The 27,090-nt window shown below is 51.6% G+C and overlaps 3 protein-coding genes across 3 annotated transcripts in view; all 3 read right to left on the bottom strand.

The window, feature by feature from the left end:
• Positions 1–2,479: 2,479 nt before the first annotated feature.
• Positions 2,480–18,643, bottom strand: KRT84 (keratin 84; the record flags this gene model as incomplete). Its single annotated transcript, XM_079937496.1, is given in 12 exon segments — positions 2,480–2,770; positions 2,772–2,959; positions 3,542–3,569; positions 3,573–3,794; positions 4,298–4,423; positions 4,552–4,716; positions 5,635–5,730; positions 6,205–6,265; positions 6,864–7,072; positions 8,312–8,842; positions 18,190–18,325; positions 18,555–18,643. Coding segments are annotated over 12 exon segments (2,142 nt in total).
• Positions 18,644–18,867: 224 nt separating this feature from the next.
• Positions 18,868–24,718, bottom strand: LOC307194397 (keratin, type II cuticular Hb2-like; the record flags this gene model as incomplete). The annotated part of the gene is given in 9 exon segments (XM_079937495.1): positions 18,868–18,876; positions 19,080–19,307; positions 19,310–19,324; positions 20,880–21,005; positions 23,390–23,554; positions 23,622–23,665; positions 23,668–23,716; positions 24,330–24,390; positions 24,714–24,718. Coding segments are annotated over 9 exon segments (702 nt in total).
• A 245-nt stretch (positions 24,719–24,963) lies between these two features.
• LOC307194396 (keratin, type II cytoskeletal 75-like) overlaps positions 24,964–27,090 on the bottom strand; it is a gene marked incomplete at both ends in the record, with an annotated part of 28,640 nt that continues 26,513 nt past the window's right edge. Inside the window, 2 exon segments of the mRNA XM_079937494.1 lie at positions 24,964–24,974; positions 26,533–26,600. Coding sequence (XP_079793620.1) covers positions 24,964–24,974; positions 26,533–26,600 — 79 coding nt within the window.

The raw sequence follows: 27,090 nt of genomic DNA, 5'->3' as shown, positions 1-27,090 counted from the left end.
GGGAGGATCCCACGTGCTGCGGAGCGGCTGGGCCCGTGCGCCACAACTACTGAGCCTGAGCTCTGGAGCCCACGAGCCACAGCTGCTGAGCCGGCGTGCCTACAGCCCGTGCTCTGCGGTGGGAGGGGCCCCCACAATGAGAGGCTCGCGCGCAGCAAGGAAAAGTAGTCCCTGCTTGCCACAACTAGAGAGGGCCTGCGCACAGCAATTAAGACCCAACAGCAGCCAAAAATAAATAAATAAATTTATTAAAAAAAAAAAGATGGACATGCTGGTCTCTGCTTGCCCTGCCCACCCCCACTCCAGTGATCCCCTTAAGACACTGAGCTGTGTCACTCCTCTGCTCAAATGCCCCGATAATTCTCCATTTCACTCAAAGTAAAAAAAGAAAGAAAAAAAAAAGTCCTAATGATGCACCGCCTGTCCCTGTTGTTACAGTTCTTACCTTATCCCCTTGCTCTTGTCACCCACACCGGCCTCCCTCTGCTCCTCAGACACACCTGGCCCACTCCTGACTCAGGGCCTTTGCACTGACTGGCCCTTCTGCCCTGAATGCTGTTCCCTCCGCCACATGGCCCGCTCCGTTGCCACCTGTGGCTCTTTGCCCAAACGTCACTACTCAAACAGGCTTCTCTGGCATTTCTTTTAAAAATGGCAACCTGCCTTCTCCCTCCCAGAGCGTTCTCCATCCAGCTTATCCTGCTCTGATCTATTTCTTTGTTCCATAACACTCAACACCTTCTAGCACACCCTATAATTGGCCTGTCTGTTCTATTTCTTGATGATTATCAGTCTTTCCTCTCACCCCAAAATAAACTCCATGGAAGCAGGATTTTTGTCCATCTTGTTCATTGATGGTTCCCAAGCACTTGGAACAGTGTTGGGGATAGAGTAAGTGCCCAGTAAATACTTGCTGACTGAATGACTGTGTAAATGAATGGATGTCTTGGATACTTTAAATGTTTTATGTGTGGCATTAAATGCCACTGATGGGAAACTCTGGCCCTTGAGTCCTGAGAAGCGCACTTAGTTTGAGAACCATGGCGCTCAGAGCCCTCCATGGCTCTTTCCTGATTCAAGCCTGTGGTTTTCTGAGCATCTGTGGGAACCCAGGCTGACAGAGACACAGGATGGTGAAAACGGTGCTGTGCTGGGCTGGTGAGTGAGGGGGTGGATTTCTTTTCCTAAAGTTGCTATTCAGTGTTGCAATGTTTGTGTCCTAAACACAGTTTTGGAGAAAACAATTTGTTTTTAAAAGACTCCCCTCTCATAGCACAGGGAACTGTACTCAATATTTTGTAATAAACTATAAGGGAAAATAATCTGAAAAGGAATATTTATATATATATTTGTATATAGAAATGAGTCTCTGTGCTGTACACCTGAAACTAACACGATATTGTAAATCAACTATACGTCAATTAAAAAAAAAACTTAGGGAAATTGATTTAAAAAAAAAAAAGGAAAAAAAACGAAACAAAAAACTCCCCTCTCCCTCCGCAAAATCCTATTGCGGGAGTGCTTTGAAAATGCCCTGGTGCGGTGTCTCCAGGGAAGTTGGTGGCCAGCAGAGGGCAGCAAAGCCGCACAGGCAGTCCCGCAGAGGCTCAGTCCTGGTTGCCGGAGCTGGAAAGGCTAGGGAGTCGCCTGCCTGCGGATCAGAGCTGGGGCTTCAGTGCAGACGCAGGAAACAGTCCGCTGACACTTCGGTATCCACCCTTGTTTGGTCCTGGAGTGGCTGAGCTGCTGAACACAGCTCTTCTCCATTAGTAGTAAAACTAGAACCACCACCACCATCACCATCAAAACAGTAGCAACCGTTTGTTGTGCATCACTGTGGAGGCAAGCTCCCCCGTCCCCAGTGTGATTGGGAAAGAAAGGCCAGAGTCCTAGTGATGCTAGCTTGGCAAGTTTATTGAAATCCCAGCAACACAAAGAGCAGTACAGACAGGCACCCACCCCAGCCCAGGCCTCCCTGGAGCATGCAGACATAAACCCCCCTGCAGTGAACAGAGCTGGGCCTCCCTCACACCACCAGCAGGGGCGTGGAGTGTTGCAGGGTCCATCTCTCTACCAGCACTCACCCACCTCGTGGACTTGCATGCCAGGGTTACACCAACACCCCAGGAAGAGAAGCAGCTAGGACCTATGCCGCTCAGAGAAGAACCATCTCTGGGATCGCTTGGCCCACCAAAAACGGTGGATCCTTCTGGGTCAGGAAGAGAAGGAAAGGACCTTCTCCTGCCAGGGAAAGGAAGGGGAGGGAAGCAGAGGACGGTGGCTTGAGGACACCTGCTGTGTGGACAGCCAGCTCTCCATTCTCTAAGTTAATCCAAAGCTAGGACCAACATGCTGATTTTTGTAATTGTATTGAATCTGCATTTCTTGAGGTCTTTGGGCTGGGTGGTGAGGAGTGACCCAAAGGAAGGAAATTGGGAGTCAGGGAGAGGCCAGTCCGCTGGGGCTGTGGATGGAGCGTTTAGGTGGTGAAAAAAAATCCCCCCAGAGGACACAGGCCAGGCAGAGCAGCCCTCGGCTTCTTGGCAGGATGGGTACCTAGAGCGCCCTCGGCCCAGAGTCCGGGCACTTTGGGGACAGAAGCAGAAGCCGTGGAGATGGTTCTTCCTGGTTGGTGGCTGGTCGGCGCTCGGCTCGAGGTGGTGGTGGACACGAAGCGGACGCTGCAACCGCGGCTGCTGAAGCCGCCCTCGGTGGGCAGAGGGCAGGGGACGCTGGGGGCGCAGGTCTCGCCCACAAGCACGGAGCTCCCCTCCCTGGAAGCCCGCGCTCAGCGGGTCCCCACCGCCCACAACCTGGGCCCCGCCCACGTTCGAGCTGCAGAAGCCGCTGGACCGGTTGCTGCTGCGGCCGGAGATGGTGACCCCGCCGCCGGAGAGGCTGCAGGTGGTGACCAGAGGCTCGGGCCCGCACACCGGGCCGCCCCGGGAACTGCTCACCGCTGTGGGAGGGTGAAACCCTCAGTGAGGCTGCCTCATCCTCCCCCTCCCACTGGGGGTGGGGGGAGGGACGGGCAGTGGCATCAGGGGACGTGGCCTGGGTCCGAGTAGTTCCTACTGTCTACATAGTCAGTACCCACTTTTCCCTTCCCTTGCCTGGGTGTCTCAAAAGCTGTGACTCCACTGAAGTCAAACATTCGGACTAAAATGGAAGAATTCAGCCAGTTCCCCAGGTGTTGGCCTATAGCCATAAGTCCACCACCATTTATATACGGCCAAAGTCAGGTTGGGTTGAGTGAGGCGGGTAGCGATCTGGATTACCCAGCAGCTGCGTCAGTAGCTTCCATGAAGCCACAGGGCTTCTCTCTTCCAATGATATCATGCTCCTTGGCGGTCCCCACATTGCCCATCAAAAAGGTAGTCCTGGGCTCCGCTGGTGGAGCAGTGGTTGAGAGTCCGCCTGCCAATGCAGGAGACACGGGTTCGTGCCCCGGTCCGGGAGGATCCCGCATGCCGCGGAGCGGCTGGGCCCGTGAGCCGTGGCCGCTGGGCCTGCGCGTCCGGAGCCCTTCGTTCCTCCTGACCCACTCCCACCTGCTGCACTGAGAGCACTTAGTGGCTCTCCTCGCCTTCCAGCAGGCACTTATAGGTGGCGACCTCGATGTCCAGGGCCAGCTTGACATTCATCTCCTCCTGGTACTCCTTCAGCTGCCGTGCCATGTCCTGCTTGGCCTGCTGCAGGGCAGCCTCCAGCTCCGCCAGCTTGCACTTGGCGTCGCTGAGGGCTGCCTCGCCCCACTGCTCTGCCTCGGCCACAGCGGCCTCCAGCTTGCAGTGCTGGGGGGAGGGCAGTTTGCAGGTGGGCTTTGGCAGGGACTAGGGGATCCTCAGGTCAGACTAGAAACTCTGCCCCCTGTGAGTGGGCACATGGCATGGTGCTAAGCCAGGGGTGGAGCCTGTGGAGGATGCTTCCCCAGGGATTGTCATCCTGTAGTTTGACGTCAGCAGGGAGCAGAACATTGCTTATCTTCCATTTCTATCCTCACTGATTTTGCACTTACTGATTTCTGCTGCTCTAAGACCAATGGGGTCCAGAGAGTAAAGCCGTTCTTTCTGCCTCACCTGCCCCTCTAAGTCAGCCCCAGGTCTTTCCTTCTACATGGGAGACTCTTTCCCTGGTTCCACATTTTCCTCCCCCAGGAAGTCTTCCTGGACTAATTCTTTTATTCCTCTGTTTCTGGGTCCTGGTGGCCTCCCCCACATCTTCAGACTTGGGCTCCCCAAAGCTTGGGGCCCTGCCTGTCCTCCCTGTGGGGCTTTCTCTCCTTTCTTTCGCCCACCTGAGCCTTGGCGTGCTCGATCTCTGCCTTCAGCCTCTGGATCAGGTGGGTCAGCTCATTGATCTCATCCCGAGTGTTACGCAGGTTGTCACAGTGTTGGCCAGCTGTCACCCGCATCTCCTCATACTGGCGGGTGGGGGAGAAAGGGGTATTCCGAGGGCTTGAAGATTGGGTCAAGATCACAGCCCACTTTGTCATCCATGAGTCTGACCCCAGGGCTGCCTACACCCTTTCCCCAGTGCCCTCCTGCCCACCTTGGTCTGGTACCAGGCCTCTGCATCAGCCTGACTGCGCCTGGCAGTCTCTTCATACTGGGCCTTGATATCGGCGACGATCCCATCAAAGTTCAGGTCCCGGCTGTTGTCTATCTTCACGATGACTGAGGTCTCAGAGATGTGTGACTGCAGCAACTGGATTTCCTGTGTTGTAGGATCAGCGAGACAGATGGGTTCAGAGTCCCGTCAGTGGCCGGGGCTCTGCCCCAGGGTCCCCAGGATGCAGAGTCGGGGGAGAGAGCATTGCTTGTTTGTTCAGAGCACAGCGATGGGGCAGATCATCCAAACCAAAAGCAAAGAAAAAGAGGTGGCCCAGAACCGTTTCAGGTTGACTTTAAACCCTTGTTATACACTAGGAGACATTCCTTTAACATCTTAACTTCTTAGGTGACTATTAAAACCATGGGAGCCTAAGGACTTGGCGGAGAGGAGCGAGACCATGCTAAAGCTTAGACTTTCTTTGGTTTATCCACACAGTGGCTGTGCCAGTCTGGATCATTGAGAGCTGGTCTAGGACATGGTGGTCTAGGAATTCCTATATCCCACGTCCTTAATAGAACCAGGGGTGGGGCTGGGGGAGGGCTGGGAACTGGCCTGCAAGGTGAGGGCCCCAGAGAGAGCTTTCTTCAGCCTTTCCACTCAGAGCCAGCCATTTAGCTCTGATTGGGATCGTTCCAGACCAAACAGAAGCAAAAGATCGCTAGTTCATTTGACTAATTAGGTAACACAATTTTTCTTACATCTCCTAGAAAATCAGTTTTCCAGGGTCTTCTCATCAGTAGATAGGAAGTGACATTCCTAGACCCCAGTCTTTAGATTGGTCAACAGAAGTTGGCTCATGGATCCAAGGAGCTGATTCACAGACCTGAGTCAGGCTGCCGAGAAGCCTGCTCCCCTTACCTTCTCCGCTTGTACATGCATCAACTATAGAGGATATAGATTTGATGGGAGGAAAGAGGTATGATACCAAAGGTTAGAAAATACACTAGTTCAGTGAATCCCCCAGGGAGTCCAGACCACACACTGAGCTCCTTGGATAGCTCAGAGGGGATGACCCCTTACCGCCATGTGTAGGGTTTTCAGGAAGTTGATATCCTGAGTTAAGGTATTCACGTTGGCCTCTAGATCAGACTTATTTGAGAAAGCTGTATCCACATCCTGTATCAAAGAGAGAAGGATAAAATGCTCATTATTTGCGCACTGTTTAACCTCACCGCCTTGGCGGGTTCTGGAGGTGGGTGGGAAGACCAGGCCAGTTCCCACAGGGCCAGGCCAAGTGGGACAGATGGGAAAGTCATTGGGTGGAAATACAGCTTAGGGACTCTTGTTCTTCTCCCTTATATAGCATGAAACCCCCAGGGATGCTGGACATTTTCTGATGCTTATTCAGAGGCAAGAAGAGTCTGGATAATCCAAGACTCTTCAAATGTCGTCCCTTCAGACCTCTGCTCTCATGAAGACCCAATCCTAAGTCACTGGAGGCCAAATCAGAACTTCGAAGGGAAGCGGTTGTGACCTTAGGGGGTCCACTGTGTGCGAGTATTCACAGGGCTGTCCGGGCAGTGTCCTGGAGTTGCGAGAACATTTGTCTGTCTGGAGGAGAAGTTTGCCTGGGCCTGTTGCTCTCCTTACCTTCTTCAGAGCCACAGACTCATTCTCAGTGTTGGCCAGGAGTTCCACCTCCTCTTCATATGTGGATGATAAGGATGAAGAGGGTGAGTTCTCACTCTGAACTGAGAGCTGATTACTCCCAGCTCCCCAGTTATCACCTCTTGTGACCTCTCTGCTCCGTCCAGGAGCCTGGCTCCCTGCATGTTTTCATCCACTCTGTCCCATCTTTAAGACCTTTTATGAGTCCACAGCCCTTGGTTTCTCCGAATCCCTTTTACTTTCTCAAATTGGATGTGGGGTCTGAAAATCTGGTCCTTTGCTGTGCTCCTCTGCTGGAAAAGCCTTAGGGTCATTGCACTTAGAGGAAGTAGGACCTTATTTGTGGCTGGACTTAGGCACTGTTCTCAAAATCAGAGAGTTTCTTTTCCTGGGGTCAACTCACCCATGCTCACAGGCAGGATTAGGGACAACCATGCCCAATTCCAAGTCTCCTTTCTCCTCAGGACCCATGGAGGGCCTCCTCCTCCCATACATATCACATCCCCACCCCTGTCTTCAGGCTGGGAATTGAAACCAGCATTCAACCCTGATCCTTCCGGCAGCTCTCACCCAAGCTTGGCCGCTGCTCTGGGGACCAGCCCGTGTCCATCCTAGGTCAGTGCAGTCCAGCAGCCACTCACTTCTTCTTGAAACCCTCAGGGACATCCTGCACGTTGTTCCTCTCAGCCTCCAGCCGGGCCCGTTCGCTGTTCACTACGTCCAGCTGTCTCTGCAGGTTGGTGATGTAGTTCTCGAAGAGGGGCTCCAGGTTGCTCCTGGCATATTTCTGATCTTGGAGGAAGTTCCACTTGGTCTCTAGGAGCTTATTCTGCTGTTCCAGGAACCGCACCTAAATCCACAGGGGCAAAGACATGGCAATTGAAGTGCTTGATATAGTCACCTGTATGTCAACGTTGCTCAGATGGCCAGAGGTGACTTAAACCTGTGGTGACATCGTTCCCCCCTCTGTTGAATTTAGCTCCTCCTCTAACTCAGTAGAATCTGCAGAGCAGGTCTGCGACCCCTCCTCGTGCTCAACCAGGCTTATCTACAAACAGAAGCTTTGGAACCAAAGCTCTTCAACCATTTCCCTTTCAACCCTCTGAGAAAGGTGAGGGCTGGTTCACTGGTAAGCTGGAGATCGATTCTACCTGAACTGGGGTTTGCCTATATCTGAAAACTGATTTCAGCCATCCCTAGCAGGGAATGAGGAGCAGAGTAAAGTACATTGGGCTGGGATGTGGTATTAGGAGGTAGGAATTCTCAGGTCATAATTCATACCCATCACCTCAGAAATTCCATCAGCTGAGACTTATAGAGCTGGAGGGGAACATAGAGGCCATTTGCTCCAACCCCTCATTTCGGAGTGAAATGAAGCTCACAGAGGTGAGTTTCCAATCTCAGACACAATAGAGCATCCCCACTTCATGGAGACACGGTCTGGGGTTTGGGGCTGTGTCAGTTCCACCTCTCTGTTCTTCTCATCAGCCTGAAGACCAGTGACCACCAGTGGTCATTCCCTACTGTTTCCCTCAATCTAGGTGACTCAGCTGAATCTGGATATCCCAGGTGGGGGAAGGGTATGAATTCTTTGCTTTGTACAAAAATTACTCAACTCCATTCTCCATTTCTTTAAGCCTGAGTAGGTGTGGCCACTCAGCCTCAGAAACCATGGAAACTTGAAAGAGAGCATGAGGATCTCAAAGGATAAAACCTCTTAAACCTGTACCAGCCAACAGCTGGTGGAGGTGTTAGTGTTTCTAGCCTGTTTGGGAGACATTTCTAAGCGACTAGGTGGTAGGTCTTAGTTTGTTCAGATGCCTTCAGATTTGGCTGGATGTTCCTCCTTCCCCCAGAAGACACCACCACTGTCTTAATCTATCCCTCTATGCAGTGCTTCCTCGGGCTTGTCCTGGCTCCGCAGCAGAGTGACCCAGAAATCATACCGCCATGCTTTTGGCTGGTGCCTGAAGGATCTGGGCTCAAGGTCGACGCCCTAGGTCTGGACCCGTTCTTCTTAAGGGAAAGAACATCTCAGTGCATTTAGCTCGCATCCTCCCAGACCCAGAGGTTGAGCTGTCATAAGTACCTTGTCGATGAAGGAGGCAAATTTGTTGTTGAGGGTCTCAATTTGCTCCTTCTCATCCCTCTTCACCCTCTGGGCATTAGGGTCAACCTCCAGGCTGAGGTGGGTCAGCAGGCTCTGGTTAACAGTCACTGCTGTGATGGACGGGGCTGCTGGCCCTCCAGCTCCTCCAACTTGGTAGCCAAAGCCAGGGCCGCCGAAGCCATGGCCGAGGCCACTGCCAGCTCCAAACTCCAGACCAGCACCACTCCCATCACCAAAGCCAAAGGCCATCCCACTGCCAGAACCAAGGCCAACTCCGTAGCGGATGGGCCGAGGGCACACAGCTACTATCCGGGGTGAGCACGATCCAAACCTGATGACACTCCGACTGCCGAAGCTGCTAAGACCCTGGAAGCGGGGCCCACTCCTGCAGGAGACAGAGCTGGCCCGGAAGTGGTTCAGGTTCTGGGGGGGCATTGCTGAGCAAGAGCTGAAGCTGCCCACACGGCGACCAGAGCTGACTGTGTCGGAGCGGCAAGGTGTGACGGTGTCCTGGGTGAGAGGCGAGCAGCGACTGCAGAGCAGGGGCAGCTGGAGCTGGGACGCCCTCTGAGGCCGGTGGAGCCCTCTAAGCACTTTTATGTGTGTGGGGATCTGAGGATTGGCCCCCTAAAAATGGAAAAAGCCCTTTGGAAGCATTTATGAGCTTGGGTAGTTAGCAGAAAATCTTCCAGCCTGTAACCTCCTTCACAATGAGCTAATCTCAGACACACCTATTTTCCTCAGAATCAGGGCCATAACATCAAACCTATAAACATTAAAAACATATAAACACGTAAACGTTATGGTCCTACTTTTTCCACAAGTCCACCACTGTTGCCATTATGGGGACCTTAATTTGCTTTGGTCATAAATCCAATAGACTTTCCACAGTAAGTGTGGCTAACCACCAGAATGTTAGGATGGTAACTGCTCCAGCAAGAGGCTGCAAGGGATGCAGCTATACAGATAACCCCCTCAACAGATGGGGGTGTGCAGAAGACAGGCAGGGTTTTCATAGCTCTAAGTAAGAAATGATATGGTGAGAATACAGTTGGTTGCATTCCTGGAGATGGATTAAATAGTCCAAAAACATTTTGCAGTGTTTTATCTAACCTTCATGATCTGATTTGACTGTTTACATAAAAATTGAATCGTCACTAAAGCTCATTTGGGGTAGTGTAGATACATGTCTGATCTGAGACACTCAAAGGAGATCCATTCATTCATACGTTCATTTATTCATTTGACAATTTCCAGTTACTCTCGCTCAGGTAATGTGCTTGGTGCCGAGGGTACAGAGATAAAAAGACGGTCTCTATCCTCCTGGTGTTGGGGGGAGATTAATCTTGAGGACTTCCACCAACCAATACTTTTGTGGCATAGTTTGAGGCCAAAATTATGTATGATTTGGCCGTGTATCTGTGTGGAAAGTTAACCACATGATTTTGAGCCCCCACAATACACATTAGGGCTGATCTATAGTCCTGCCTATGCGGGTTCCTTGCATTATTGATGAATCTTTGGTTAGGAGGGAGAGAAACCAAGCAATAAGCATCTGGGTAGGAAATGAAAAGTTCTAAGTCACTGGCTATCATTATCATTGTTAATCAATATCGCAGGTATTTCAGGACCCAGAGACAGATGTTTGCCTTTTCTATTCTAGAGAGTGACATGATTTGTCCTACTCGTCTGTGCCTGGGGAAACTTGTGCTTGACTACATGCTCACTTGGGATTCTACTTGGAAGGGGATATGTGCTTTTCTCTGGAGCTAACCATCTCAGGTCTTCACTATTTTCTTCCTTCCCAATCTCTATATCTTTGATTTCTTTTTCTTGTCTTACTGCATTAGCTAGGACTTCCAGTTTGATGTTGAAAAGCAGTGGTGAGAGGGGGCATCTTTGCCTTATTCCTGATTTTTGGTGGGAAATCTTCAAGTTTCTTACCATTAAGTACAATGTTAGCTGTAGTTTTTTTGTAGATATATATATTTTTTGTCAAGTTGAGGAAGTTTTCCTCTGTTCCTAGTTTACTACTGTTTTATACAGACCCAGCTATCAGGTGTATGTCTAAAGGGAGAAGCAGAAAAATAATAATAACACAATACTTCTTGTGAAGGTTGCAAGTGACCTCCAGGTTGCTAAAATCACTGGTCCATTCCCAGCTCTCATTTAACTTAGCAGGATTTGACATAGTTGATCATTCCCTTTTCCTTAAAACAATTTCTTCTTTTGGTTTCCAGACACCACATTCTCCTGATTTTCTATACATATTACTAACTGCTTCTTTTCAGTTTTCTCAACCAGCTTATCCTCATATCCCCGACCTCTACACACCACAGCATCATTGGGCTCAGCCCTTGTACCTGTTCATGTCTTTATCTATACTTGTTCCCTTCATGACAGCATACAGCCTCATGCCTTAAATACCATCTTTCCACTGATGACTGCCAAGGTGTATCTCTGTCCCAGGCATCTCTTCTGTGCCCCACATGTATGTATGTGTGTATATATATATATATATATATATATATATATACACACACACACACACACACACACACACACACACACATATATATTTATGGTACTTGGGCCTCTCACTGTTGTGGCCTCTCCCTTTGCGGAGCACAGACTCCAGATGCACAGGCTCAGCGGCCATGGCTCACAGGCCCAGCCGCTCCACGGCATGTGGGATCCTCCCGGACCGGGGCACGAACCCGCGTCCCCTGCCTCGGCAGGCGGACTCTCAACCACTGCGCCACCAGGGAAGCCCCCACATCTCTACTTGGATATCGATTAGTATCTCAGCCTTCATCTATCCAAAGCTGTTCTCCCGATTGATTGTTCCTATGAAATATGTTCCACTTGCCAGGCTCACTATCCCTGTAGTGGCTCAGGCCAAAAATCTGGGAGTCATCCTTTATTCCTCAGCTTGTTCCATATCGCACATTCAATCCATTGGCAAGTCCTACCTGCAAAATATACCTGGACTCCTACTACTTCTCATCACCCCACTGCTACCATATTGGTCCGAGCCCATCACTCCTCACAGGGTCTATTGAAGTCTCCTTCCAGCTAGTCACCCTGCTTCCTCCTTTGCCCCTCTGACTTTCCTTAACACCATAGTCAGAAGGGTCCTTTAAAAACATGTCACATCATGCCATTTCTAAGCTCATATGCCTCTGGTGGTTTCCCATCCCACTCAGAGTAAATGCCGTACAGGACTCTACCTAGTCTGCTCTCCTCTTTCACTGACCTCACTTCCCTGTATCTGTCCTACTGCTTACCCTGCTCCAGCCACCCTGGCCTCCTGTGTGTCCATCAGACAGGCAGGAAAACTCCTACTCAGAGGCCTTCCCATTTGCTGTTGTTGTTGTTGTTGTTTTTCTGCTGGGAACTCTTTTCCTGCAAATGACTACATGGCCGGGTCCCTCAGCTCTTCCAGTTCTTTGCTCATGGGTCGCCCCCTCCTTAAAGCCCCCTCCCCTGTGTACTCTCTATTCCCCCTCCCCGCTTCCTCTTCTCCTTAGCAGTGCTTACAGTCTGAGGTCCTTTCCTGCATGGGTTTGCCTGTTTATCACCTGTCTTCCCAGGCTGGAATATAAGCTCCAGGAGGCAGGCACTGTTGTGTGTTTTTTTCCTCCTCTGTGTCTCCTGCTTAGGATAGCGGGGACATGTGGGAGGCATGCTATATGGTTTTGTTGAATGAATGAAGACACCGCAAAGATTAAAAGCAGGAGGAAAAAGGGAGAAAGGACAGGGGGTGAAAGAAGAGGAATTTGGGCATTTGGCTTTGTAAGTATTTCAGGAAGAGGAGACTCTAGTCTCCAAAATGGACAGGAATGACCCTGAGGAGGATGGTGCAGAAATCCAAGAGCTCAGTTTGCCCTCCAGCTCCAGCCTCTTGGGGTGTGAGCCTGGCTGCTTGGAGGAAAGGGCATCCCCCTCCACTGAGGCCAGGCAAGGGGATCCAGGTGACTGGGAAGGGGATGGGGGACCCCTGTGGAGGAGAAAAGGGGAGGGGAGCAGGAGGGATGGCATAGAGGACACCAGTGAGTGTGCCAGGCCGGGAACAGAAGACTTGACACAGCCCTTGGAGTCAAATGGAACTGGGTTCAGTCCCAATTTTGCCATGAGTCAGCAGTGTGACCTTGGGCAGTGGCATGGGAAGGGCACGGTAGTGGCACACCCTGGATGCAGGCAGTCAGGGGTGCGTGTCTGTAGAGAACTTAAAAACAACAATACACCCAACTAAAAGTCTGCTTGCCTTTTATTATCACTGTGCAACATTCACCCTCCATGGTATACAAATGAGCTGGGGAAATTGTTTAACCTCTCTAAGCCTCAGGTTCTTCATCTGTAAAATGGAATTATACCTACTGCACAGTATGTGCGGGTTACATGTGAAAATGTTTGGGGTGTATGCTGTGTGGAGCCTGGTGTGGTTATTGTCATCCATTTCTTTCCCCCCTCCGTCCCCCTCTTTTTCTCTCTGCCCCCTTCCCCTCTCTTTTGCACAATCCTCCTTTCACTGGTAAGCCGTCATTTCTGTTCCCGTCCAGCACCCCACCTGCTTCCCACTCCAGTGGCTGTGGCATCATTACCCCACCAGCCATTCCCGGGGCTGTCCTGTGGTTCAGCAGCTTCCTTCAACCTTAACAGCCCAGGCGGGGTGGCAGTAATTGAGACCAGTCACGCATAACCCCTTTTCTGAGATGGGCTGTTGCCATCAGCAGTTTATACTTCTGAGGCATTATTTCATCAGACAATGCAAAACACAGTCCTCAGCAGGTGGGGAGAGGGGAGTTGTCCTGGAAACTCCGGGCTGGGGCTTTTGCTGCTCTGACAGTTTCTGCTTCCTGTTGGGAGCTGGTCTGGATGTAATCCTGAGATCTGCTGGCTGAGCTAGTGTAGGCAGTTTGCTGGCTCATCTCGATGCTAACTGCCTGGGGCGGAGGGGGAACTGCTGATGAGGGCTTGGCGGGGAGGAGGGGATGGGAGGGGAAGGGGCCATCCTGATTGGCTGAGCAGAGCCTGTGAACCCTGGGTGCACAGTGGCTGCACTGTGTGTGTGTGTGATTGTGTGTGTGTGCGCGCATGCCTGTGGGAGGGGAGGAGGGTGACAGGGAAATCCAGATGGTGAGAAGGCTTTGCTAAAGCCATCTTCTTCAGATGTTTCCGTTTTGCCTAGGGACAAGTTTGCACAGGAGAGAGGCACTCACTGGGACGTGTTCACGCTGAGACCTGCCCTGGTGGGAAGGGAAGCTCAGGGGTCCCCCAGCAGAAGGAGGGGGGCGATGAAGAGAGAGCCCTCTGCCCTGTCAGACTAGTGATGTTTGGATAGAATCTAAACACCTCCGAGGAGAGTCAAAGCACCCCTCTTGCTTGAGCCCGTCCCCACCCTTTCAGGCAGAATGACTTTTTTCAGGTTTAGCCCAAATTCTTCACTTGCCCACACAGTTATCACCTGTCAGGGTGAAATGTGACAGGTGACCTGCTCGCAGGCGTGCAGGTCGGTTTGCTTCAACAAACCTTTATTGGGTGTGATGTGAGCCGACATCAAGATTAGGTGCTGGGATGCTTGCTGGGTGCAGCCCTCTTCCTTTTACCAGACTCAGTGATCCTAAGTTCCCCTTCTCTGCCCCCAGTTCCATTTCTGCAGCCATTTCCCCCAATCCGAGCCCCAAGGGGAGAGAGGCGGTAGTGGGTCCACCTGGGGCCGCTGATGGGACTTGGATGAGCAAGGGATCCTGGGGGACCCAGGGGAAGGGCAGAGGGCATCTGAGGGAGGGCACAGTGGGGCAAGGAAGGCTCTCCTAGAGAGAAGAGGGACAAGAAATGGGAGACATTCGGGGGGACAGACACAAAAACAAGGGGCTTCATTCAGGGTCCTCCCACCTGCCCCAGGCCTCTTTGGGCTGTTCCCCACCTGTCCTCACGGGGGCGCTCTGGGAAGGGCTGGGATTTGGATTCCCGAGGCCGAGTGGAATGCCGGGAGGCTCTGGCTTCCAGCAGTCAGCTCCCCCTTCCTTCCGAGGGCAGGGCGGGGCCTGATCCTCCCTATAGGTGCAGGGTGGGTCCTGGGAGAAACTCAGATGTTTGCCCAGGTAATGGAGGTGAACCGCCCAGGGAACTACCGGGAGGCACTTTTGTCCTGCCTGCCTAGAGTCACCTCCTCCCTGGAGAGAGGGGGAGAAGGGGGGCATGGCTGCACAGCACTGAGGGGGATGCGCCGGGGCCTGTAGCTCGTGTCCAGGACTGAGCTGGGGTGCCCTCACTACTGGGATGAGTCTGCCTAGTGGACGGTTCCAGACAAGTCTCCCTTCCCCTGGGGCCTGGGCCACTCTAGGATGGGAATTCCCAAAGGGATGGTCGCCAGGCTCAAGCCCACCTCATTGTGAGGGTGGGGGAATCTTCTCTCCTCCTCCTCCTTTACTCCACTGGGGTGCCTCCTGGGCCTTGGGTAGTCATCTTTGGGACAGAGGTGGGTGGCCTGTTGTCATCTCTGTTTCTGCTGACTGCAGGCCGAGCATTCCTGTAGTTTTCGGAGCTTTGAGTGCTTAATCAGCAAGGAGCTTAGCTGGCTCTAGGGCCAGATCCAGAGTGACAGGGCTTCAAGTGGGAATGGAGGCCATGAGGCCCCCGTTGTCCCATCCCCTCCTTCCCGGGTGTGGATGTGCATCCCTAAAGCCACCGGCCCTCACCCGTCTGACGCCGCACACTTTGGTTCACGGCTGCTGATCCCTCAGCCTGGAGCCCCTGCTGGGCTTCCTTGCTTCCCCTCAGTCCTGCTGGCCTTTGGGATCCAGCTTGCCTGCCCCCTCCCCTGGGGATCTTTCCGAGGCCCGTGACCAGGGTAGGACCCTCAGTTATGTCCTCCTTCACAACAAGCCTGACATCTGTAATTTCCTGTTCCAGGTCTGTACTCTCAGGTAGGCTGTAAACCCCAGGGGCATGGATTGGGGCCAGGGCCCCATTTTTTAAAAATAGCTTTATTAAGATATAATTCACATATCATATAATTCGCTCATGGAAAATTACAATTCAGCGGTTTTAGTATATTCCCAGATAAGTGCAACCGTCACTCCAGTCCCTTTTAGAATGTTCTCATCGCCTCAAAAGAAACCTTTGGCTGTCCCCGCCACCCCATCTCCTCTTCCCTCCAGCCCACTAGGCAGCCACAGATCTGCTTTCTGTCTCTGTAGATTGCCCTAATCTGGAATTTCATATGAATGGAATCATAGAATATGTGGTCTCTGTGTCTGGCTTCTTTTCTCTCCCTCATGTTTTCAAGGTTCATCCATGTTGGAGCACGTATTAGTACTTCACTCCTTTTTATGGCCAAATAACATTTCATTGTATGGAGAGACCAAATTTTGATTATCCATTCATCCACTGATGGACATTTTGGTTGTTTCCACCTCTTGGCTCTTGTGAATAGTGATGCCATGAACATTCACGTACGAGTTTTTGTGTGGACATGTTTTCATTTCTCTTGGGTATCTACCTAGGAGTGGAATTGCTGGGTCACATGGTAACTCTGTGTTTAACATTTTGAAGAACTGCTGGACTGTTTTCCAAAGTGGCTGCACCAGTTTATGGTCCCTACCATGGGCTCTAGGAACTGTGTCTACTGTCCCTCCTGGTAGGTCAGCCCTGACTGGGGCTGCCTTGTTCACCACAGAGACACCAGCCCCTGGGTGGTCTGACCCATGACAGGTGCTTGATAAATATTATATTGAGTGAATGAAAAAGCAAGTGGGTGGGTTCTTTTTAATATGCTGCCCATAAGTCAGTAACCCTTGTCCGTTCAGACCCTGTCCTCGTAATCTTCTCTGTGAGCTTCTCTCTGATCTCCTTGCCTGGCATAATCACAAGTTGCTTCTCCTTGTCGTTTCCATTCTCTCTGGCTGTCACTGCTCATGACTCCTCTGTGAGGCTGAGAGTCACTCTAGGTTTCCGAGCATGTTGTAGTCACCTCTGTATCACCAGCTTCTAATGCAGGGCTTGGCACAGAAGAGATGCCCTACACGGGGCTGTGGGGGAAGAGGAGATGCACCCCAGTGCTCAGGAGAGGGGAGCCACAAGGGGACATCTGTAGTGGGGGGATTGTTACAGGGGATCAGTGAGGCAACAGGGAGGGTATCAGGGTCAGGCAGAGGGTGGAACCGCTGCCACCAAGTCTCATTTCCAGGTCTTGGGGCTCCCAAGAGGGAGAGGAGGCTAGGGGGTGCCCCGCCCTAGCCAGTCTGCTGCCTATCTTCCCTGCTTTCCCCAGGTCTGCACCTGCCCTGCCTGGGGACCTGGCTGGGGAGGCAGAGCCCAGGCTTTGAGGCTGCCGAGTACAGACATGACAGACTTTCTCTAGGACGTATGCAGGGGACCATGTGGTGAGGAGGTCTGTGGGGAATAGGGCTGTGGTTTTTAACGTGGCAGGTGACTTGCAAACTATTGGGGTGTGATGTGCAGGTTTTAAGGGGAATTTGTATGGCTCCACACTCACTCCACAGGCCACTTGCCAATCATTCATATGTAGTTTTCCCTTTTGTATAATAACCTCTCTTTCCACTCCCAACCCCGCACTCCGCACCAGCCCCCAGTTCCCCAAAGCTGCCCATCAGTTCCCCTTCAGCCTCATTGCCCTCCACAGAGCAGGGCCAATACTCCTGATTCTCGTAGCCTGGGAACAGTCAGTTGATTGGCAATAGACAAGCCCAGAGGCTCACGGCAGAGACGTGGATCCCTGGGTGGGCAGGGCTTCTGCAGATGCAGCACAATTCGGGAGGAGGGGTTGTGCTCTGGGGAGGTGGGGTCAGCTCAGCCCCTCCCCTCCCCTCGCAGACCCTGAGTCAGGGCCTCCAAGTGTGCTGAGGCAGCCCCGTATCGCTGCAGCCAGGAGAGCACATTCATATCCGACCCAAAGCAAGAGGAACTCAAAGGAGAGGGAGCAGGGCAGGGCTGGCTACGTGCAGAGGGTAGGGGCGGGGCTGATTCCATTGTCCCTTTGTTCAGTAAACACTCCATGTCCCCTTGCCTTTGTGCTAGGCATTTCTTAGCCGTCAGCTGCCACTGTGAGCTCAGGAAAAAATGTATTTTTATAGCGCCAGTTCAACACACCTGAGCAGGTAACTCTACTGCCCAAAGACCACTTCTTGATTCTGTGTGCTAACTGAGAGGAGCATGGACAGGTCCCGAGCGAAGCTGAAATCCTGGCACTTGGCTTGGGAATTTGGAATGGGATTTGGGGGTATTTTGATATTTGTAATAGTGCGTGGATTAGGTGGGTGTTAAAAGTTCACTTTTTAGGCGCATGACAGACCGAGGTAAGAGAGGAGGGGAATGTCCCGGGGTCGGGGGAGGCTGGCTTTGTGGGGAAGGTTCCATGGGACGATCCACAAAGCAGAGCTGTGATGTGCCCATTTGGCCTTCTCATGGGGAAGAGAAGTGTTTGGGGGCCATTGCCATTCTCTTGGCCGCACTAGAGCCTGACTGTCAGTGGTCCAGATATACGGCGGATGCATTTTCGTTCTTTGCGTCCCACCCCCACCCCGGGACCTAGCGCAGGGTCTGCACACAGCTAAGTGAAAGGTGACTCTTGAAGATACCTGACGGGCGGCTCACGGAGAAAACCCAAGGGAAAACTTCGATCAGTATAGGAAGGTGGGATTTTGGAGCAGCCTTGTCTTCAACCCTGGTGGCAGGGGGACAACATCCAGGCTGGGGGCTGGTGCCCCGTCCCCTGGGCTTCTAGCCTCTGGGGCTGTACTAACACTTGTGGCAGGAGGAGCCACCCCCAGCCCCTAGCTTCACGCTGGAGCTCCACCTGCTTCCACAGCCCGGTAGCCCCTGGGGCTCACAGGGGATGAAGATTTCTCCGTACCCATGATGCTGCAGCCCCCGCTGCTCTTGAGGACGCTGGTGTCCCCTGGACAGTACACGGGTGTGCTGACCACACTTGGCTCGTAGAGGATGTGCCTTTGGAGCTGTTCACAGCTGCGGGAACAGGAAAGGATACTCAGGGCCCTGCCCTGAAACATCTCGGCCAGGCCAGGCCCCCACCTGCTGCAGCTCACTTCCAAGGACATTCCCATCCCAGCTACCAACTTCCATGTCTCTCACTCTGGCCACATAAAGTGCTTAGCAGTTCCCCACGTGTCTCTCCTCTTGCCCCAGAGCCGTATCTTCTGCTTCACCCTCTCTGTTTCTATTTGTCTGAGCCTACCTCAAATCCTCTTTCTCCAGAAAAGCATCCCCTTGTCTATATGGTTCCTTGCAGCTTCTGGGCCCTGAAGCACTGGGACCACGCTGCATGTCTGCCCCTGATTCTCACTCCCATAGACTTGGGTAGGTCTGAGGGAGAGCCTTTCCATCTTCCAGGAGCTCCAGGCAAACAGAACTCTTCCTTTGGGGTGGGGGAAGCACGCTGAGGTTTGGGCAGGGGCCAGTGTGGTCTATTATGGGTCGATCAGCTCCCAAGACCCCAGAACCGCTGGGGAGGGCTCATCTACTCACAGATATTCACGGGCCCAACACCTTCATGCAGCCTGGGGGTGGGAGGCAAAGGAGACACAAGGGAACTGCATCAGAGAATGAGGCCAAGAGGCACGCAGCACCCCACCGCTTCTGCCTGCTCCATGGACCCTGTCAGCGAGGAGGGCCTGTGGTCTGCGTGCTGTTTTAGATTTTCCACGACTGTGGGATGGGCAATGGCAGCAACAGCAGGCAGAGGGCAGGAGAACAGACATACCTGGTGCCCATCCTTGACTGAGCCGTGCTCCTCGCCCTCCAGCAGGCGCCTGTAGGTGGCGATCTCGATGTCCAGGCCCAGCTTGGAGTTCATCACCTCCTGGAACTCCTTGAGCAGGCAGGCCATGTCCTGCTTGGCCTTCTTCAGGGCCTCCTCCAGCCCAGCCAGCTTGCACTTGGCGTCGTTGAGGGCCGCCTCGCCCTGCTGCTCCGCCTCGGGCATGGCGCACCCTCCAGTTTGCAGCGCTGGGAGGAGAGGGCACAGAAAGGCATTACGGGGCGCCCTGGAGCCCTGGGCTGACTCTTAGAAGAACAGAGAACACGGTCGTTGTGAGGCAATTAGAAACAATATATATTGGTCTCTTCCCCCAGTTTCTGGACAGAACGCCCCCAAACCTTGTAATTTCCTAAGTGATAAGCACACTAAGATCATCCTTTGTTCTAACGTTTGGTCTTTGACCCTGGTTTCTGACACAGAGTCCCTAAACCCCTTAGAATTTCCTGGGTATTGGCAATGTCTTTTGTTTAATTAAGGTGGCTCTAGGTAGGCTCCTGGATGGGGGCTGGTCACCAGAAAGACCAAGCCATGATTAGAAGCTGGGAATTTTCAGCCCACCCCGCAAATCTCCCGAGAGGGGAGAGAGGCTGGGAACGGAGGTAATAATTGATCATGCCTAGGAGAGGAAGCCTCCATAAAATCCCAACAGTAGAGGATTCAGAGAGCCTCCAGGCTGGTGACCAGGCGGAGGTGTGGAGAGAATGGCACGCCTGGAGAGGACAGGAAGCTCCACGCCCCTCCCACATACCTTGCCTTATCCATCTCTTCCACCTGGGTGTTCATCCGTATCCCTCATCATATGCTTTTATAATAAAGCAGTAGATGTAAAGGAATCTATTTTCCTGAGTTCTGTGAGCAACTCCAGCAAATTAATCGAACCTGAGGAGGGGGGTCATGGAGACCTCCAATATATAGCCGATTGCTCAGAAACACAACCTGGACTTGTGATTAGCATCTGAACTGCGGGCAGCCTTGTGGGACTTGGGGGGCAGTCCCTAACCTGTGGGATCTGATGCTATCTCCAGGTAGGTAGTGTCAGAAGTGCGTTAAGTTGTAGAACACCCATCTGGTGTTGCAGAACTGGTTAGTATGGAAACACCCTTCCCCCATATCTGGTATCAGAAAGTGCTGTGAATGTGATAGTGGGAGGGTAAAGGAGGGACACAGGAGGAAGAGTGAGTTTTTCCTATAGTCATGATTATGTGTCAGATTCAAATCTGCTGTGGGTTTCATCCTAGGATTGCGACATCTGGTTCCTCTGGGGGATGGGGACCAGTTCTTTTGTCTATAACACCTCAAGGAGATCTGTGAGTTTCCTCTAGATAAGCCAAACAATTTCTTTGTGACTAATAGATTTTAAGTGTCTGCCTGGTCTTCACTAGCCTAGGAGAAGAGAGTGAGTCTGAGTTTATGAACTCTGCGGGGTCACCTTGAATTTCAGGATCATAGAATTAGAGTCTTTGGTTGGAAGGGGCCTTGGAGAACATCTTTTCTATACTCCCATCTAGTGAAGAATCCTTGCTATTCCATCTTGATGCAGTAGGTTGCCTAGCTTCTGTTGGGGGCCTCACTGTTTCCTGAGCCTGCTCATCCTGCTGTGGGTCAGCTCTTCTGTAGAAAGGGCTCGCTCCCTCTCGTGGGAAACAGCGCAAGTTTATTCCCTCCTCGACTGGGCCCCCAGGGAGGATGGACTCCCCCATCACGACCAAGACCAGATGGCGGGTTACCCTGTGATGGCCTCATCTGGGCTTTGACATTCTCAATGTCTTGCTGCAACCACTGAATCAGCTTGTTTATTTCCAGAATCTCGTTCTTGCAGTTGTGGAGGTTGTCACAGTGGGTCCCGGCTGTCAGCCGCAGCTCCTCATACTACCACACAGGGAGGTCAGAACCTGGGCACCCACACTGTTGTCCCTCCCAGCCCCCTTTCCCACTGTCCCCCGTGTCTCCTCTCCTAACTTCCTGGGTCAGGTGCTTTTGGATTCTTATACTTGTTCTGTTCCCCATCCCCTATCCATTTCTGGTCCTTTTCTGGGCTATTCCTTATTCCTTTCTCATATTCCAGCCCTGAATCTTTAGGCTTATTAAATTCTCCTCTAAGCTCCAAACTCCCCTCCTCTCTGTTTAGTGATTCTGTGTCTTGTCCTTTTCTCTCCGCCCTGGGATTTCCCTCCTTTTTTTCTCCATCCCTGCTCTGGACCTTGGAAAGAGATTCTGTGCTCAGCCTGGGGTACGTAACAGACCAAGGACTGAGGACACAGCACATCTGCCCCCACCAGGGTGAATATGTTTGTATATTCTCCTTCAAAACAATTGAAAACAAAATGCAATATTATTTCCGATCTTGGTTTAACACTTTTTTATTAAACTTTTGTACATTGAATCTGATTTCTGAATAGTGTGTTATGGATTACATTAATAGATTAAACATTTAGCCAACTTTGTATTTTCTGCACATAATGGATGGGAGCGTTTTGCATAGAAAATGCAAAACAAGATAAGCGCAAGTCACTCTCTTTGGTTATTGTGAAAAAGCCTGTAGTTGCCCAATCAATACCCATTCTCCTCTTCTTCAAACAGAAGCCCAGATAAGAGAATATTTCTCAGCTTTCTCATCAACGAGGTGCACGGCCGTTGCTGGGTAGGGCTTCTAGGAAAGCTGTTTAAAGTCAGAGATGATTCAGTTGTCATGTTCCTTTTGCCCTCTCTTCTTCTGCCTGCTTGGAATGAACATGTGAGATTGGTGGTGTCGCAGCCATCTTGGGACATGGGGCAACCATGAGGATTAAAGCACTATGCTAAGAATGACAGAAAAGAAAGCTAGAAGGAGCTTGTGTTCCTGATGGTGACACAGAACCCCAGAGTCATCTGTGGGCAGTCTACTTCTTTACTTTCAAATTATTTGAGAAAAAAGTAAAAATCAAATTTGTTTCAACTGTCATTATTATTATTGATTTCTGATCCTCATGGCTAAATACAATTTTTAAATAATAGAGTTATCTTTCTGGTTCTAACTTAGGAGGATGGGAAACTGTGGTTATCTTTCCTGAGCCCACCTGACTGATGAATGGCCCGGGAGAGCAACTGGAGGAGGGGCCGGCCAGAGCAAAACCTGGCCGTGGGTGAGCCACAGACTGAGTCACAGGGAGCTGACGCCAGGCCGGGGTTTGATACCTTGATCACCATGATCTCCAGAAAAAGGGTAGAGCATTGCTTGGGACACTCCCTGGAGATTGGTGCCCATTGCCTTCAGAAAAAAGTCCAAAGGCCTCAGTGCAGCTCTGCAGATCTGCTGTGATCTGGCCCTGTGTCTCCAGCTGCATTTCTTTCATGGTGCTTCCTTTCATGCCTCACCTCAGCCAGACGTCCTTTCCCCCATGCTTATGGAAATCATACTTGGCCTTCGAGATCCAGACCACGCCCCAGCGCCTCCGCCTTTCCAGACACAATTTGTTACTTGCATCATCATCCTATTCCCTTGGCCTGCAGCTTGACCTTAGCGGTCACTTCATGCTACCTCGTATCTCAGTTTGGCTGGTTACACGTTTCTCTCCCGTGGACTGTAATTTCCTTGAGGATGGGGATGCTGTGACTCTTAGTATCCTCATGGTTCCACACACCCCAGTAAGGCCCTCCTTCCCTGGCCACCCTGTTGCAAACCGTATTCACACCACACTCCCTACGCTTCACCCTGATTTATTTTCTCCATAACACGTGTCCATCTAACATACACCCACTGTGCTTATTCGTCTTGCCTGTCCCGCCCCTGCCCCTGCCTCCGGAATGAAAGCGACACGAAGGCAGGGATTGTTTGTGCTGTTCCCTGCTGGACCTCCAGCACCTAGAACGGTGCTTGGCAAACGACGCACGCTCAATAAATGAATGAATGAATGAGTGAATAATAATGGTGCCTTTCACAGATAAGGTGGGCAAGACTGAGATGATAATATTTGTTAAATCAAATTGCCCTCAGGGACACCAACTGCCCTCCCAGCAAGGCCCTAATTACCTAAGTCTGGGGCCACCTGAATCACGGTTTCTGCTCCACTATTAGTAACCACCCCATGCCATTAGCCTCCTCCCATGCCCGGAAGCCCAGAGTCCTCTTTGTCATCATTGCCAATTAGCATTCCTTGCCAGTTAGCATTCCTTGCCACACCAGGGCCTGGGTGTGGCATGGCCCTCAGTCTCTCCTCACCCGCTTCCAGGGGGATAGTGGGCCTGGGGTCCCCCGGGCCCCGCCTGGGCCTCCCCCGGCTCTGGTACCAGGCCTCTGCTTGCGCTTTGCTGCGGCTGGCGATTTTGTCGTACTGGGCTTCGATCTGGGAAACGATGCCGCCCGCCTGCAGCTCCTGGCTTTTGTCCACCTTCACAATGATGGAGGTCTCTGAGATCTGAGACTGCAGCAGGCTGATCTCCTGGGTGTGGGGACCCTGGGAGATTGGCCCCTGGCTGACCACCTGTGGGCAGCATGGCTGCAGGTACCTCCTCATATAAGCTTTTCAGGAAGTCGATCTCCTGGACCAGACCTCCACATTGGTCTCCAGGTCAGCCTTTATCAGGAAGGCTGTGTCCATATCCTGCAGCCAGAGAAGTGACAGTCGTAACCTGGGGCCACCCCTCTGCCAGCTGGGCCACGAGGCAAGGTGGTAGCAGGTGGCGGGTGTGGGACCCACCTTTCCTCACTTAGGCCTATGTGGAAGGGAAGGGGTGACAAAGCCAAGGATGGAGTGAGGGGTCCCCAGCCCCAGGACCCCGTGCCTGGGCCTGGCATTCTGATGGGGAAGCATCTGAAGACAAAGGGGTTAAAGGAGCCTTGAATGCATTCCTCAGAGCTCCCTATGGACCTCAGGCCAGAAAATACATCGCTATCTATGTGAGGGATCAACAAGATTGATTTTCATCTCTGGGAGTTTGAGTCAGAGTCTTTGTTTTGGCTTTGATTTGGCGTTTGCAACATCTCCAGCTTCTTGGGCAGGTGTAAATACAACCCTTAACATGAGTTGGGAGGTGGAGGCCAGGTCAGTCCCTGTCCTTCTGCAAGGGGCGGGGGAGGCTGGCCTTCCTCTCTCCCAGGGTCTGCGGGGTGGGCGGGTTGCAGGCACATTCGGACACGGTCCAGGGGCTGAGTGTCCCCAGGCCCAGTGGGCCAGCTCAGGGGGCCTTCTCCTTCCCTGGGCCATCCTCCCTCACCTTCTTCAAGGCAACAAACTCATTCTCAGCAGAGGGCTGCAGGGAGAGCTCCTCTTCATATCTGGCGGAATGGGCAGGGGAAAATGTTTTAGTTGGGCTTGTGGGGTTTGGAAGGGAGTTGGTATCAGGCCTGAGGGTAGGAACCTCTGGGGGCAAATCCGTGTCTCACCGACTGAATGCCCTAGGGAGGCACCAGGTCCAGCCCCATCTCTGGACACGTCTGGCTCCTCCATCCACTCAACACAGATGACTTTTATCATTGCTTCTCATTAGCAAGTTTACCTTCCATGCCACTGCCCAGTAGCCTGTTCCTGTGTCGAATCATTCTCTGGGAAGTCCTTCTTAAAGCTACCTTTATTCTATCTTGCTGCTGAGGAAGCTTACGTCATCTAGGCGTTCCCTCTTGGAGGGCAGTGAAGAGTTGGCTGCCTGCTGCTGGCGCAGCTGTCTTTTCTGAGTTGTTCTGAGAGTTAGCTGTAGTCACTGAAATCCCAGCTGACCCCGAGCCCCTCCTCACCAAGAGAGTTCTGAGCCTGGCCTCTGCCTGCAGCTCACTTGCAGAGACAGCAATTACTCACTCTACCAGATCCTCAGAGACAGCCCGCCTATTTCCTCTAGGCCCCCAAGGAGCTCCTCACCCACTCACTGCCCCCGAAGGCAACGGAATCAGGGTCAGGGATTTAGTCTGGCCGAATGACTCACTTTGATGAGTGACATCGATGCATTTAAAGCTTCCCCATGCTTCCTAATGCCTGTCCTTCCGTTTTCCAGCATAACTCTGGCGCTGCGCAGGCTCAGGACACTGAGCCTGCCACCTGGGTTTCAACCCCAGCTCTGTCCTGTGCTAGTCATGTGACTTTGGGTAAGTGACTGGGCCTCTCTGGGCCTCAGTTTCATCATCTGTAGAATGAGGATAACACTGGTCCTGCCTCACAGAGCTGCTGTGTTACAAATATCACACTAGTTAACGTCTGCAAAGCACCACGCCTATGCCTGGCACAGGGTACTGTGTATTTGCTATTATTGTTAAAATACCATCTGGTCTCATCCTTCTCCCATTGCCCCACTTTTAAAATCAAAAGTCCTGGGCTTCCCTGGTGGCGCAGTGGTTAAGAGTCCGCCTGCCGATGCAGGGGACACGGGTTCACGCCCCGGTCTGGGAAGATCCCACATGCTGCGGAACGGCTGGACCCGTGAGCCATGGCCACTGAGCCTGCGCGTCCGGAGCCTGTGCTCCACAACGGGAGAGGCCACAACAGTGAGAGGCCCGTGTACCGCAAAAAAAAAAAAAAAAAAAGAGTCACGTACCCCAATGTTCACTGCAGCTCTATTTACAATGGCCAGAACATGGAAGGAAACTAAGTGTCCATCGACAGATGAATGGATAAAGAAGATGTGGCACATATATGTAATGGAACATTACTCAGCCATAAAAAGAAATGAAACTGAGTTATTTATAGTGAGGTGGATAGACTTAGAGTCTGTCATACAGAGTGAAGTAAGTCAGAAAGAGAAAAAATACCATATGCTAACACATATATATGGAATCTAAAAAAAAAAAGTTTCTGACAAACCTAGGGGCAGGACAGGAATAAAGACGCAGACGTAGAGAATGGACTTGAGGACAAGGGGAGGGGGAAGGGTAAGCTGGAACGAAATGAGAGAGTAGCAATGACATATATACGCTACCAAATGTAAAACAGATAGCTAGTGGGAAGCAGCTGCATCTCACAGGGAGATCAGCTCAGTGGTTTGTGACCACTTAGAAGGGTGGGATAGGGAGGCTGGGAGGGAAACGCAAGAGGGATGGGATATGGGGATATATGTGTACATATAGCTGATTCACTTTTTTGTACAGCAGAAACTAACACAACATTGTAAAGCATTTATACTCTAATAAAGATGTTAAAAAAAAAGAAAGGTGTGGAATTCGGGGAGGTGGGAGGTGCAGCCGATGGCTCTTCCAAACCCATGCAGAAGGATTACATCAAACCTCCCATTGCCCCCTCTGTGGCCCCTCTCTCACTTGCAAAGAGGTAAGAATGGTGACTTCAAAGACCCTCCTAATACAGCTCTTTTTAACGAACTCAGAACCTCTAACCTTCTCAAAATGAACCCCCTATAGGTGGGGTCCCCTCCAATGCCCATGTATCCCTGCCACCCTCCAGCGTGCCCACCAGCTCCCCAGACCCCAGCCACATACACTCCAAACGATACAAGAGGATGTCATACTCACAGATGTTAACTGGAGAAACACCCTCTCCGCTCGGCCTGATTGGGGGGGAGGGGGGAGAAGGAAGGTTACTGTGGTGTCCAGCAGCTTACAGCCATTGGAAGTGACGTTTTTGCAATTGTTTTAAATGTATTTAGAAAAACCTGAATTATTTTTTATTGCAGAAGTAATGGAGGTTGAAATTATTTAAATACTAGTAGTATTAAAAATAATAATCTAATGAATGAAATAATGCAGAGTTTGGGGTTCATAGGAGTCAAACCTGTAATCTCAGAAACACATTTTTTGGTGTAAATGAGGTAGACACCTTAAGAAAATTAAAGCTAATCATATGCTACTGTCAGCTGGAAAGGTAGGGCTGTCATAGAACAAGAAGAGCTCTCTTTCAATAATGGACTCTTGTCAGGCACTGAGGCTATTACAGGTGTGGAGAGGAGTCTGAGTCATAAGTGTAACGATAACAATAATAAGTCTATCATTGTAGCAAGTAGAGTAGTTTCGCTTTAGCATCTTGAGGACAGAAGTGGC

Source organism: Stenella coeruleoalba (assembly GCF_951394435.1).
Source record: "Stenella coeruleoalba genome assembly, chromosome: 11".
NCBI classification, from domain to species: Eukaryota; Metazoa; Chordata; class Mammalia; order Artiodactyla; family Delphinidae; genus Stenella; species Stenella coeruleoalba.
The sequence above is the reverse complement of the archived record's forward strand: the minus strand, read 5'-3'. Positions and strand labels throughout refer to the sequence as shown.